The sequence below is a fragment of the Mytilus edulis genome, chromosome 5, assembly GCF_963676685.1.
Source record: "Mytilus edulis chromosome 5, xbMytEdul2.2, whole genome shotgun sequence".
In the NCBI taxonomy this organism is placed as follows: domain Eukaryota; kingdom Metazoa; phylum Mollusca; class Bivalvia; order Mytilida; family Mytilidae; genus Mytilus; species Mytilus edulis.
The window spans coordinates 1,057,686-1,072,343 of NC_092348.1; the positions used below are offsets into that span (position 1 = coordinate 1,057,686).

At 32.0% G+C, this 14,658-nt stretch overlaps 1 protein-coding gene across 1 annotated transcript; it reads left to right on the plus strand.

Moving 5' to 3' along the window:
* Window positions 1-2,430: 2,430 nt before the first annotated feature.
* Window positions 2,431-14,426, plus strand: LOC139522640 (sushi, nidogen and EGF-like domain-containing protein 1). Its single transcript, XM_071316106.1, has 11 exons — window positions 2,431-2,619; window positions 3,831-4,124; window positions 5,072-5,209; window positions 5,699-5,849; window positions 6,350-6,469; window positions 7,085-7,198; window positions 9,253-9,366; window positions 11,858-11,971; window positions 12,222-12,335; window positions 12,912-13,045; window positions 13,887-14,426. Exons 1-11 carry the CDS (start codon window positions 2,431-2,433, stop codon window positions 14,286-14,288), a joined length of 1,884 nt encoding a protein of 627 aa, XP_071172207.1. The 3' UTR covers window positions 14,289-14,426.
* Window positions 14,427-14,658: the final 232 nt, after the last annotated feature.

A 14,658-nucleotide genomic window follows, 5' to 3' on the forward strand; every position in this document is an offset into this window, starting at 1 on the left:
TCGATTTCTAAGTAGCAACATTCCAGCAGCACCTGCATACGGGGTATACATCTCCCAATTGATAAGAAATTCCCGTGCTTGCATTTCCTATCATAATTTTCTTGATAGAGGGTTGTTGCTGAAATCTTCCCTTCGTAAATTTTACGGACGCCATCACGAGTTGGTTGACCGTTATGGAATAACCATTTCACAAATGATATCGGATATGTTCCTTACGTCGTAACTACAATCCCCTTCCCTTTCATGAATGTGACCTACCTAATTAGACTATTTACCGGATTTGATATCACACAAGCAACACGACGGGAGCCACATGTGGAGCAGGATCTGCTTACCCTTCCGGAGCACCTGAGATCACGCATAGTTTTTGGTGGGGTTCGTGTTGTTTATTCTTTAGTTTTCTATGTTGTGTCATGTGTACTATTGTTTGTCTGTTTGTCTTTTTCATTTTTAGCCATGGCGTTGTCAGTTTATTTCAGATTAATGAGTTTGACTGTACCTTTGGTATCTTTCGTCCCTCTTTTATTAATACCACTACGCTTGTTAACAGTTTCGCAGTATTTATGAAGACACTCTTTCATTGCGGACATAATTTTTGTCAATGTTATAAACAATTATTTGGTCGAAAATATAGATGAAGCGGTAATGTATCGTTTTTTGAAGAAGACCATTTTAACAAATTGTATTAATTTATTCAACTTTGTTTGGCTTTCTAACTACTTTGATCTGAGCGTCTGACGTATCAAATTATAAGACCGGTACCTTTTATATAAATCATTTCAAGTGTATTGCCGTCTGAAAAAACACGATTTAATAAATCAAAATATGCATTGTGGATGACAGAAAAGGAACACAAGAAAACGTGTCAAAGATAAGTAGTAATTTCACCTTTTAAAATTTGATATATAATGAGTATGTTATTGACACCTTTTAAAATCAAAAGTAAATACAAGTTATGTTTGTAAAAATAGGTTATCAGCGAACACCAAACAACGATAATTGATATGTTAGAGACTAATGCTAAAAAAACGTATTTATACAGATCAACCTGACACATTTGGCAAACTTGTATTACCAAAGTTTCAAGTTCTTCCGAATACGGAACAAGTATAAAGTTTACAAATTCAGAAGAAATGCATCCATTGGTTGTATGCAGATTAAGTGAGACTTGAAACACAAATTTTACTGGCAATGCAGTCAAGTTTTCGTCATTTTTCATTTTTTGATGCTCTGTTTTACTAATTCTAATGACGTCATTTTTCATTTTTTGATGCTCTGTTTTACTAATTCTAATGACGTCATTTTTTCGTCATTTTTCAGTTTCAAATAGGACGTCACTTGGCGTAGAGGTTTAAACGTATTCGGATGTGTCTACTTTTGTGTTTCAAATGTCTGGTTATGTAAATGTATTTCAGTTGTTTCCTGTAATTAGTTAATACTTCAGCTTTATCATGCACATCTTTTGAATATTCATTTTATTAAATTTACTGTTTGCAAAAGTATAAATTACTCTAAATTATAGGGATTTTCTGGTAACTTAACGGAAAGCCCTTGCCGTTTTTGGCACAACCTTTTTGATCTTTTGGTCCTCGATGCTGTTCAACTTTGTACTCGTTTCGGCTTTCAAACTTTTGTATCTGTGCGTCACACATAGGTCTTGTGTGGACAAAATACACTTCTGGCGTATTAAAATTTTGAACTTGTTGCCTTTTGTTGGCTGTTGTTCGTGTGATTCTTTATCAATTGTGTTCTCCAATTTATTTATATTGTAGTCCTGTGTTGTCATTTTGATGTTATATTTCACATGGCCATAAAAGTGCGAGGTTTGGCATGCCACAAAACCAGGTTCAACCCACCATTTTTTCCTTTAAAAATGCCCTGTACCAAGTCAGGAATATGGTCATTGTTATATTATAGTTCGTTTCTGTGTGTATTACATTATAACGTTGTGTCGTTTGTTTTCTCTTATTTTTGAGTGTAAATTCACATTGCGATAAGACGTGTCACGGTACTTGTCTATCCCAAATTCATGTATTTGGTTTTGATGTTATATATATATATATGTTATATTTGTTATTCTCGTGGGATTTTGTCTATATGTGTTACATTTTAGTGTTATGTCGTTGTTCTCCTCTTATATTTAATGCGTTTCCCTCGGTTTTAGTTTGTTATCCCGATTTTGTTTTTTGTCCATGGATTTATGAGTTTTGAACAGCGGTATACTACTGTTGCCTTTATTTATATATGCATACTAAAGACCAGGAAGGTACGTTACACTATTTTAAGGACCGTGATAATTATCAATGTCAAATATTTTCCTCATTTATATCACGAAGGGTTTTGCTAATTGGCAACAGTTGCATACATCCTCAATGGAAATGTATATAAAGATGCCTGTGTTCTGTCAAATGATATTCCTTAAAAACCACAATGAAAGTTTTAGCTTTTGTATCGGTGATTGTATTTGACTTTGCTGTCGGTATTCCATTAAACATGTTTTATCCATATGATCATTCCACTGGTGACTCTCGGCTACCTATAATGGACGATGGTAGTTCTAGTGAAATTTACATAAGTACAGCATTTCCTTACTTCGGTCATCATCACAGATCACTTTTCGTAAGTTATTTTATAAGAGTGACCGACAACGTTTTGTAGGTATCCTGCCAGGTTTATTTTCGTAATTTTCGATTTAATGATTTTCATCTTCTTTATAGTTATCAAAGGTACCAGGATTTTAATTTAGTACGCGTTTCGGTTACATAAGACTCATCGGTGACGCTCAGACGCTCATATTAAAATATTATAAAGCAAAAGAAGTACTAAGTTGAAGAGCATTGAAAATAAAAAAATCCTGAAAGTTGTGCAAATACGGCTAAGGTTATCATTCTATGCCTAGGATAAGAAACTCACATTTGACGCTTTGGGGTTTCTATCCCTAGGTATGGATCACACTTTCCGACTTATTGAAAACGTTTTGATTATAAATAAAGGCAACAGTAGTATACCGCTGTTCAAAATTCATAAATCCATGGACAAAAAACAAAATCGGGGTAACAAACTAAAACCGAGGGAAACGCACCAAATATAAGAGGAGAACAACGACACAACACTAAAATGTAACACACACAGAAACGGTCCGAGCATCAGACAAAATCCGAGAATAACAAATATAACATCAAAACCAAATACATGAATTCGGGATAGACAAGTACCGTGACATGTCTCATCGCAATGTTAATTTACACTAAAAAATAAGAGAAAACAAACGACGCAACGTTAAAATGTAACACACACAGAAACGAACTATAATATAACAATGGCCATATTCCTGACTTGGTGCAGGACATTTTTAAAAGAAAAAAATGTGGGTTGAACCTGGTTTTGTGGTAGCCAAACCTCGCACTTTTATGGCCATGTGAAATATAACATCAAAATGACAACACAACATAATACGATTATAAATGCATTTCAACTTAAACGCATTTTACTTAGCTTTATAAGCCTGGTGTCTTTGAGGAGTTTAAAGTGACCGATTATGCAACGGTAAGTCATATTTGACAGTAAACATTTAAAGTACAAACTTTGAATAGATATAAGGGCGTTTAAGATTAAAGGCTGAGGTCACGTTTTAGACAACCAGAGATTAAGCACGACGCGTACTTTTTGAAAGCAGAATTACGGCCAATCAATAGACAATAGAAAAATATATGTATGACAGATAATACTAAAGGCTTTACGGATTAATTTATTGTGTATTTATATATCTAATATAATCATAAATATCCCCATTTCCTCGTATATTATTTATATACTTTAAACCATTATAGGTGAACTCCAATGGCGATTTAACTTTTCTGTCAGCTTTAAGTACATATTCCCCAGCTGCATTTCCATATCAACAAAATACAAAAATCATAGCAGCGTACTGGGGCGATGTTGATACCCATAATGGCGGCGATATTTGGTACAGGGAAACCCACGATCCTGTTTTACTTCGTCGGGCATCAACAGAAATACAATCCGTTTTTCCGGAACAGTCACAGTTTAACGCCAACTGGATATTCATATCAACTTGGAGCAACGTTGCATTCTATGGTGCAGACAAACGTGGAAAACACAAGGTAAGATTGAAAAAAATAATTTATGTTATTATTCTAAATAAACAATTAATTTTACAATGGAGATGCAGAGTTATACAGGTACTTTGAAATGTAGTATTTTCGCCTGATATTTATGAACAATTGTCTTGTTAAGTGAAGTAATAATTTTAATAGTAGAAGTGGAAATCTGGACAAGAGGTAAAACATTTTAATTTGTAAAAAAAGGTATTCCTGATAATAAAAGTTGCACTCGTTTTCACTTGACTCGTTCCGTTGATTAAATACGTTTGCTTTTTTTGGTCAGATTTTAGAGACTTCCACTTTTTGAATATGCCTTGGAGTTCGATTTTTTTTGTTAAATATTTTTAATTTCGTTTTATAATTTGTTGACAATAGAATTATATAATGGTATTAAAATGCTAAATAGACAAAGATAAATTTATATGCAATGTTCTTTGATTTGAAACGCAAAGGGAATCTAATAACAGTCAACCGACCCAAAAACCAAATAGATTAAGACAAATGAGAATTGGATTATGCACTACAAACATCTGATATTGAGTCTGAACCAGAAGATTTTTTTTTTGTGTGGTGCTTCTGCTCATTTTCGCCAGGAACTATGCAAACTTATCATTTAAAAAAAATAATATTGTAACATCAATAAGTTTGCTCTTCATAGACCGTCACATCTTTTTCAAAACTCATGATATATGAATGTACCAAGTCAAAAATATTATAGTTGTTGTCCATTCGTTTGATTTGTTTTGTCATTTTATTTTGCCATTTGATTAGGGACTTTCCATTTGAATTTTCCTCTGAGTTCAGTATTTTTGTGATTTTATATTTTTATGTAAGATCTTAGTTTCAAGTTTACACATTTACGAAGAAATAGCTTGCTTTTGTACTACCTCATTTATACTGACTGTAACTGTTATTTGCTATCAAACATTATATTATTATATTTTCAGCGATGTACATTCCAATGTGTTTTGGTGACTGATGGAATACATTCATTCGTTATGTTGAATTATTACAAGATGCAATGGACAACTGGTCGTTCAAATGGTGGAGACATTTCAACAGGGCTAGGAGGGACACCTGCTCAGGTACAAAAAATGAAATAGAGCCGATCAAACAAAAACTGTTATTAAAGGCATTCTTTGAAATTTTGTACAATCTCAAATTAAAAAATGGAAATAAATACAAGGAGTATGAATAGAATATTTAACAAAAGTAGTAAATCCGAAAAATAATGTCTAATAGAATAATTTGTGTTTAGCTTCCTCTAAGACAACTAACCATCATGTTCAAAATGAGACTCATTTAAAGTCCCCTTCTGGTCTTTAACGATCAGCAATGCCCATACTGCATAGAAAGCCACAAAGACCAAACATAAAAACTAATGGGGAAATTTATGATAAAACAAAAAACATGACAAACAAATACCAACGACATCCACTGTCATGTACTAAAACAGAAAGAAAGGAAATGATAGAATCAGTAATACCAGAATTAGATGATAGCTCTTATCATAATAAATCCTTTCACATATGAGTTAATTGAAAAGTACAAAATCATTTTTCATATTTTGATAGGTAGGTTTTGATGCTGGTGACGGCCAACATTATTATGCTGTACAAGGATCTAGAACATCTGATATTATAAATATTCCTCAGAAATCCAATATTGGAGTTGCAGGAAAGTTTATATTTCGTGTTGATTTGACTGCAGTAGAACAAGCTACAAGTAAGTTTGGAAAGATTTTAATTCAAAATTATTATCTATCTTCAATTGTATGATCATTCCTTCCCCTTATCTTTTAAATTTTTATTCTTTGTATCCGAAATCTATTTGATTCATTTATGATGTCTGTTGAGTTTCTTGTCTAGAAACAACCTCCAATAAAAATGAACTATAAATCAAAAAGTAAGTCATTGCTTACTATATAGTTTTTTTGTGTTGATTTTGTTTTATTGATATTGAGTATTCTTTTTGATAGCTTTTATATTTGATAGAGTGAAGTTGAATAGAGCATAACGTCCATTTTAGCTAAACAACCCAAAATGTTTTATGTAACTTTAGACCTATTTTCATAATTTCCACAATAAAGAGGAAAACAAAGAAAGATAAGACAGGGCAACTGAAATGATGACCCACCTAGATTTTATAAATAATCGAAAATATTTTGTCAGTATTTCACTTAGAGATCTTTTAAAGAATGTATTAATCCTATTTCATTTACAAAGTGATCAATGAATGTGATAACCAGATATGTCAGAATGATGGGACTTGTGAAGATTTAGATGGATTATCGAGATGGCGCTGTAACTGTCTGCCTGGGTTTACTGGTATACATTGTGAAACTGGTAAATATGAGAAACAAAAGATTGATCAACGCACCACATAATTTACAAAATTGTTAGAAGAGTTACTTTTGGCAAATAAAGCTTAAAGGCTAAACTGACTGCAATAGATAACACAATAAATGCACCCAAAGCCTTAATATGCTATATTGTCATATATAGAAGTAGACCTTTTGTTCCAAACTGATTTTTCGATACTATACATTGTAATTTCCCCAAAAGCAGAACTGATTCACTGCGAATAAGTCATCACTTGAGTAATATGACACTGATCTGACATTTTTGAAATAAAAATAATTTTAGCTTTGTTATTTAATTTGGTTAGAAGTACGTTGGGAGTCGAGGAAACATTATGATTTACAAAATATAAATGAAATCTGTAATAAATGATGGAATAAAATAAAAATGAGGAGACGATGTATAATTGACTATAAAGTTTTCTTGATTTCATAGATGTTTATTGCAGTATTTCTGAAACTCAATAATTGGATATTGAAATTTAAGTAAAATATCACGTATCAAGAAAAGTATATTCGGGTATATAAGCATATAAAGTATAATTTTCATTTATTCCTCTGAGACTACGAGACTCAATTTACGCTGCACTTTTTATTCCAGACATTAATGAATGTGCAAGCACGCCTTGTCAACATCATGGAAAATGTTTGGATTTGTTGAATGCGTACAGATGTCATTGCAGAAAAGGATTTGCTGGAAACAGTTGTCAGATAGGTTAGTAAATCATGCGTTGAAAATTGTCTTGTTTGTGCATTCATACACATGGATTATTATATCTTTTTATCATTCAAGTCCAGCATGCATTCATCTGTTCATAAAGTATACTGCAGATAATTATGTATCTCATATACGTATCAAATGGACTTACTTAAAAAACAAGTGTTTTAGGCTGGTTATTCAAATTCGTTTGATGTGTTTCATGCGTTTCAGCTTTTGATTTTGCCTTTTGATTAGGGACGTTTTGAATTTCCACGGAGTTCAGTATTATTGTGATTTTACTTTTCGCATATTTGATACTTAGAAATGACACAAACATTGACAAACTTATTTTTTGTGTTTTATCTTTTTTATGAGAATTCATTCATAGAGGTTCATTTTGCTTCGATTACGTGATTAAAGTTTGATAGAAATGATGAAATATTTTTGATATCCTTAAAAAATCAACTTCAATTTCCCCCTTATTTCGAATTCCTGAAAGAGGCACGAAAGATACCAAAGGGACAGTCAAACTCATAAATCTAAAACAAACTGACAACGCCATGGCTAAAAATGAAAAAGACAAACAAACAACAGCACACACGACACAACATAGAAAACTAAAGAATAAACAACACGAACCCCACCAAAAAACTAGGGGTTTTATGCAAGCACGGGAATATAGTATCAATTGGGAGATATATACCCCGTATGCAGGTGCTGCTGGAATGTTGCTACTTAGAAATGGAAAGTTCACAATTGGAAAGCTGAAATCATCTCTTTTGTCGTAAAGTTTTGTTTTCAACCGACCCTCATTGTCAATTTCTAGATGTAAGTCAAGATATTTGAATTCTCATTTGTTAGCATTCATTCTTAATACAAAATTTATAGACTCAAAATGTAAAGACAAAAAATACCACACTCTCTCTTATTAGGGACAAATAGTTATCAAAAGTACCAGGATTATACTTTATTTCGCCAGACGCGCGTTTCGTCTACATAAGACTCATCGGTGACGCTCAAATCGAAATATTTATAAAGCCAAACAAGTGCAAAGTTGAAGAGCATTGAGGATCAAAAATTCCCAAAAGTTGTGCCAAATACGGCTAAGATAATCTATGGCTGGAATAAGAAAATCCTTAGTTTTTTTCGAAAAATTCAAAGTTTTGTAACAGGAAATTTATAAAAATTACCACATGATTGATATTTATGTCAACACCGAAATGTTGACTACTGGGCTGGTGATACCCTCGGGGACGAAACGTCCACCAGCAGTGGCATCGAACCAGTGGTTTGAATAGTTATCAAAAGTACCAAGATTATAATTTATTACGCCAGACGCGCGTTTCGTCTACATAAGACGCATCAGTGACGAATCGAAATATTTAGTAAGCCAAACAAGTACAAAGTTGAAGAGCATTGAGGATAAAAAATTCCAAAAAGATGTGCCAAATACGGCTAAGGTAATCTATGCCTGGAATAAGGAAATCCTTAGTTTTTTTTCGAAAAAATCAAAGTTTTGTAAACAGGAAATTTATAAAAATGACCACATGATTGATATTCATGTCAACACCGAAATGTTGACCACTGGGCTGGTGATACCCTCGGGGACGAAACGTCCACCAGCAGGGGCATCAACCCAGTGGTTTAAATAGTCATCAAAAGTACCAGGATTATAATTTATTACGCCAGACGCGCGTTTCGACTATATAAGACTCATCGATGACGCTCAAATCGAAATATTTATAAGGCCAAACAAGTACAAAATTTAGGAGCATTGAGGATAAAAAATTCCAAAAAGTTGTGCCAAATACGGCTAAGGTAATCTATGCCTGGAATAAGAAAATCCTTAGTTTTTCGAAAAATTCAAAGTTTTGTAAACAGGTAATTTATAAAAATGACCACATGATTGATATTCATGTCAACACCGAAATGAAGACTACTGGGCTGGTGATACCCTCGGGGACGAAACGTAAATAATCGTTTTTGTATTCAATAAGTTAACATAAGAATCATGTTTTCTTCCTGAAATAATGCTCAAAACTATTTTGTACTTTGTATTTTCATTGTAGACATAAATGAATGTGGAAGCAATCCATGTATGCATGGAGCAATATGTAGAGATATGGAGAATTCTTACGTGTGCGACTGTCAATCTGGATATGTAGGAAATAACTGTCAAATAGGTAAAAAGTAAAAAGTAAAAAGACAATATCAATCAAAACCAATGAGTAAACAGAGACTCACAAAACACAGGACATTTGAATCAACAGTTACAAAAAATAATTAAGAAACAACACGAACTTCACTAAAAACCGGGAGTGAAATCGGGTGCTCCGGAAGGGTAAGCATACAGCATTCCAAGGAAAATTAAAAATGAAAAGTCCCTTATCAAATGGCAAAATCAAATCAAAACGAATCGAGAACCACTGTCATTTTCCTGACTTGGTACAGACATTTCCTTATGTAAAAAATGGCGAATTAAACCCAGTTTTAAGTTAGTTAGCTAGTCTTGTGTACTATTATTTGTCTGTTTTTTTCTTTTTTTCTTTATTTTTTATTGATCTTTTTGGTGTTCAAGCTACAGTGCATACATACATACATACATTTTTACAATATATAAGTGATTGACATATGGCATAGTCATACTATTGATATTTTACGAATAAGACATAGTAAAAACAAATACAAGTAAATGATGTGAATAATCGGTATATGATACAAGTAAAAGATACTTTGGAATACATTAAATATACATGATCATATCGAGAATAAAATTTAATTAATAACTTCCATAAATTCCCCCCATCTGTCGACAAATGACTCGTGCTTGTCTTTAGAAAGATATAAATATTCTAATATCTCCAGACGTCTTTTCAAAAATTTGAGAAAAGATTGCACAGATATAAACAATCTGTCTAATTGTGTGTACTTTACATAATGAATGTAATATTTTGCCTGTAAAATACAATAGTTTAACACTAAGTTATCAGAATTCAATATACCAAAAATGACACTGTCTTTATTTAAAAATTTTTTACTCCAAAAACTAAATGCCACCAATTAGAAAATTCTCTCCAAAATCGTTTTATTTCTATACATTCAAAAAATTTATGCTCTATAGTTTCTATTTCTTTACAACTGGCACACTCATTAGTTAAAGAAAGTTTATATTTTTCAAGGAGATAATTATGTGAGACTATTCTGTGTAACACTTTATATTGAAAAGCTTGTAGTTTGCTTTCAATAGTACATTTAAAAGCTAGTGAATAAATATTGTTCCACTTTTCGTCACTAATTTCTATATTAAAACTTTCTTCCCACCTTTGTTGTGAAATAGGAGAAACACTTACCCGATCGATAAAAAGTGAATATACATCTTTAGTATATAATTTGCTAATAGGCATTTTTTTTATTCTCATGCTCAAAAACGAATCCAAAAGAGTTGCTCTTAGGTGACATGTGTTGTTGTAATAACAAATCTTTCCAGTCACGTGGTATAGCAAGTTTAATAGAAAGAATGTCTACAATACAATGTTTTTTTCTTGTTTAGCCATGGCATTGTCAGTTGATTTTCGATCTATTTGTTCAACTGTCTTTATGGTATCTTTCGCCACTTTTTTTTTTAAAAAGACCACCATGTATTATTTTGAAATTGATACGGATATTACTCAACAGTTCCGTTTTTTTTTCTGATTTAATATTTCAGAAAAATGACGAGACGTTTTTAATTTCTGCTCAGCATCTGCAAGCTCTTGAACACCAAATGAGTTCGGGTTATGCATATCCCGTATGCAGGTGTAGTTGATATATTGCTACCAAGGTGGGGGAAATTGATCATTAAAAAAATCGTCTCGTGAGTTAAAGATTTTGGCACTAAGATGACTGTTTATGTCAAATTCGAGATATAAGTCTAAAAATGTGGAAAAAGGCGTTTGATTCAATTTCTTGGAGTTTTATTGAAAGTGTATTAGACTTTTTAGTTTTGGACCTTCTATTAAACATTGGAACACTACTTTTTATACCAAAATTGCCATCTCTCAGATTTTTTTGAGATTCAGTGGCGAACAATGGGATCACCTGTCATCTTATAATTTTTTTCTATGTGCAGAAATACTTGTTATACGAAATCATGACAAAGTTAAAGGAATCACTATAGATGACTCAGAGTATCACATTTCACAATATGCAGATGATACATTAGCAATATGTCTGAATGGGAAATTAATTGATGGATTTTCTTTAATTTTCTTATTGTTTACAAGTGTTTGAAAAAACTCAAATTCATATGAAAGTAAGAAGATGTTGGCAAGGAGAGTCGAACAGTCGTTCCAATAGGAGTCATTATTTATTTCACAAAGAAAATAATTACAATCGGCCATGCGATTCCAGTTATTAAAATACGTTGCTTGATTGTATCTGACATAAGGAATCACTCACATATGGAATTGATATGTAGCTATTAACAAGACATTGTCAAGAAACTGTAGGCGTTTTAAATTTTCTAACCTTAAGATCTGACCAAGTCTTGAGTGAAAAAAGCTTCAAGCTCTACCAGGAACAAAAATAGACAAGACCAACACCTGTAAAAAAAACTGAGAAAAAACAACGAATTCATTTGTTTTAGACCACTGCTGTAAAGACGAATCTTAAAAACATCTTATTTTATTATTTCAGATATTGATGAATGCCAAAGCGATCCATGTTACAACAATGCTTCGTGTATTGATAAAACACCTGGATGGGACTGTGCCTGCTTACCCGGATTTACTGGAAACAGGTGTCAGACAGGTTAGTACCCATTGTCATAAGACAAAAAAATAGCCGAAAGATTTTTTCCTAGTAGCATATAACCTTTTCTTATTAATCACTTATGCAAAACTGTTCTTCATGTATCAAACGATCAGTATATACAATTTTCTTTTCTTTTTTTTTAATTCGTATGACTCAAAATTATTACAAATTGTGACTTATATATAGAGTATATCATTGGCACTCATTTCACATCTACATACATTATTTTTACATAATGAATTTTCAGAGATAGACGAATGTCAAAGTAATCCATGTAGAAATAATGGGACATGTGTGGATCTTATCAATGGTTATGAATGCTTTTGTACAAATGAATCATTCGGAAAGCACTGTGAAAAATGTAAGTTGATTGGTCATGTATTCATCCTATCTTATTGATATAACATGTTAATGCGAGACTAAATTGTCTAATTTAATAGTATTGATCGAAAAAAATGGTTCGACCCTAAATGAACATTAAAAGAGGAAGTGTTTTAGAAAAATGCGGGTTGTGGTACTTACACACACCCTAATAGTAATTGCAATATACAGAAAAAGTCAGAATACAGAAAAGATTTAATCGTAAAATTGAAAAATATTTGTTTTGTTAAGTTTTAATTATTTCCACATGTCTGATGGAAATATTGTTTTCTTTGGGGCGAAATAAAATTTTAAGTGCCCTCTTACGAACGGTTAATGAACATAATTATTTTACAGAAAACACGAATTCCAGTAGGGGTAATTTAAAATTTCACCGATCGCAAAAAAAATAAATTTAAATGGTTTGGCGTCACGCATTACTGCAAAAAACGGGCGGGATTTCCTATCATTTGTACGGGACTAAAATCTGTTGGGTAAACTTAAGAATTATGTTAAACAAAACGTGTACTTTTTTATCAGTAAGCTTTGATTGGTTCCTTATTTTATATATTGAAAGGGATTGATCATTGTTCATCTAGTCCTTGTTTGCATGATGGCATATGTACAAATCATTATGGAGGATTTACATGTGAATGTTTAGAATCTTGGTATGGTGAAAGATGTGAATTTAGAGAAATTAACAGAACTCAGGTATTAAACGATAAATTAAAAGTATGTTGTTTAAGAAATATCAGTTACGAGCTTTTCAAAAAAACTGAAAGCACTTAAAAATCTGTTTGTTCTACCCTGTAGGTTGAATGAATTTTCACTTAAATCCCATGAGATATTTTTGGTGTGCAAAATATCCATTTCGGGAAGAAACTTTTTAAATTGGTGATGGTATCAAGGGTTATCGATCATAGAATGGTTCTTTATTGTCATCGTTGTATTGTACGTTATAGTTATCCTGCCATCCCGAAGTAGAAGTTCATACAACTATTCAGTAAAATATAATTGCAACACGTCATAAGTGTTTTAATGATACAGAAACGTCTTGAGAAGTGCCTTTCTAGTACAAAATCATTTGGAAAATTAAAGTTTGAGGGTGGCAACAAAAATGTATCACAAAAATGTATAACAAAAATAACGAACGAATATAGAAATAAATAAATTTAAAAACGCGAGGTCAATTAAAACTGAGAAAAAACTCAAACTTTATCAACCAACACATCAAGTAGTAAACGACAGTTGCATTCCTGTCTTGGAATAGTGATTTTCCAAGGAAAATGATGGGTTCAATATGATTTTATAAGTAGATAAACCTCCCACTTGTACGTCAGTTATTGATAAATTTGTTAATATTCATCACAGTCATCCAACACAACTGACTCAAATATAATCTTACAAAGACGTCAACCAAAACAATTGTAGTTATTATTTAATTTTACAAAGACGTCTTATAAAATAACTTTTTATGGAATAATCTTTAGAAAAAGAAGTGGATGATATCAATGGACGACTAGTTATTATTTATTTATTTTATATTTTAAAGCTATGTACTGATCTGGTATATACCGAATGCTCCTGTTTTACTCATCAGCTGAAACCAAAACCAAAATCAAACAAAGTATTAATTGGAAGTATAGGATCTTTAATAGGATTGTTTATGACTCTTATTTTCTACACTTCATGGATGTTGTTAAATGGAACAAATAATCAAGGAAATAGAATTGACCCAGAGAAGCCAAAAATATTTCACGATAACCAATCAACGAAGAATAAAAATACATCGGGACCTCTTGATAAAAGTAAATCACCAGTAGGCAGTGACATTCGTCAAAAGAAACATCACAACTGTTTTATGGATCATAGTGGGTTTGATTTCTCTAAACTTTATTTAAACAAAGATGGAACCAAGAGAATTATAAAATGTAGACATCAAAGGGATTCATAACAATAAATAACTGAACCTTAACTTAGTTTGAATGTATATAAAGCTGTAAGTTGTAACAAAAAAGCGTGTAAAATTCATTTAAGCGTTTGACATTCTTAACGGAAAAATCAAATATGAAGGTGAAAATTAAAAAAAAATTCAAACGGTTGATAATGCTTATTATTATACTTTACGTTAAAATGCCATATTTTGATTGGCTAATACGAGAGTGTTGGTTTACTCTATCACATGGCTCAGAGGCCGATTATTTTTTTGAATGTTACCTTCTAGTCATGACCAATCAAAAATCGACAATTTAAAGGAAAATGAATCGAATTTACACCAAGCAATTAAATACTATGCTTAAGTTCTACGTTGTTTTGCTCAGAAT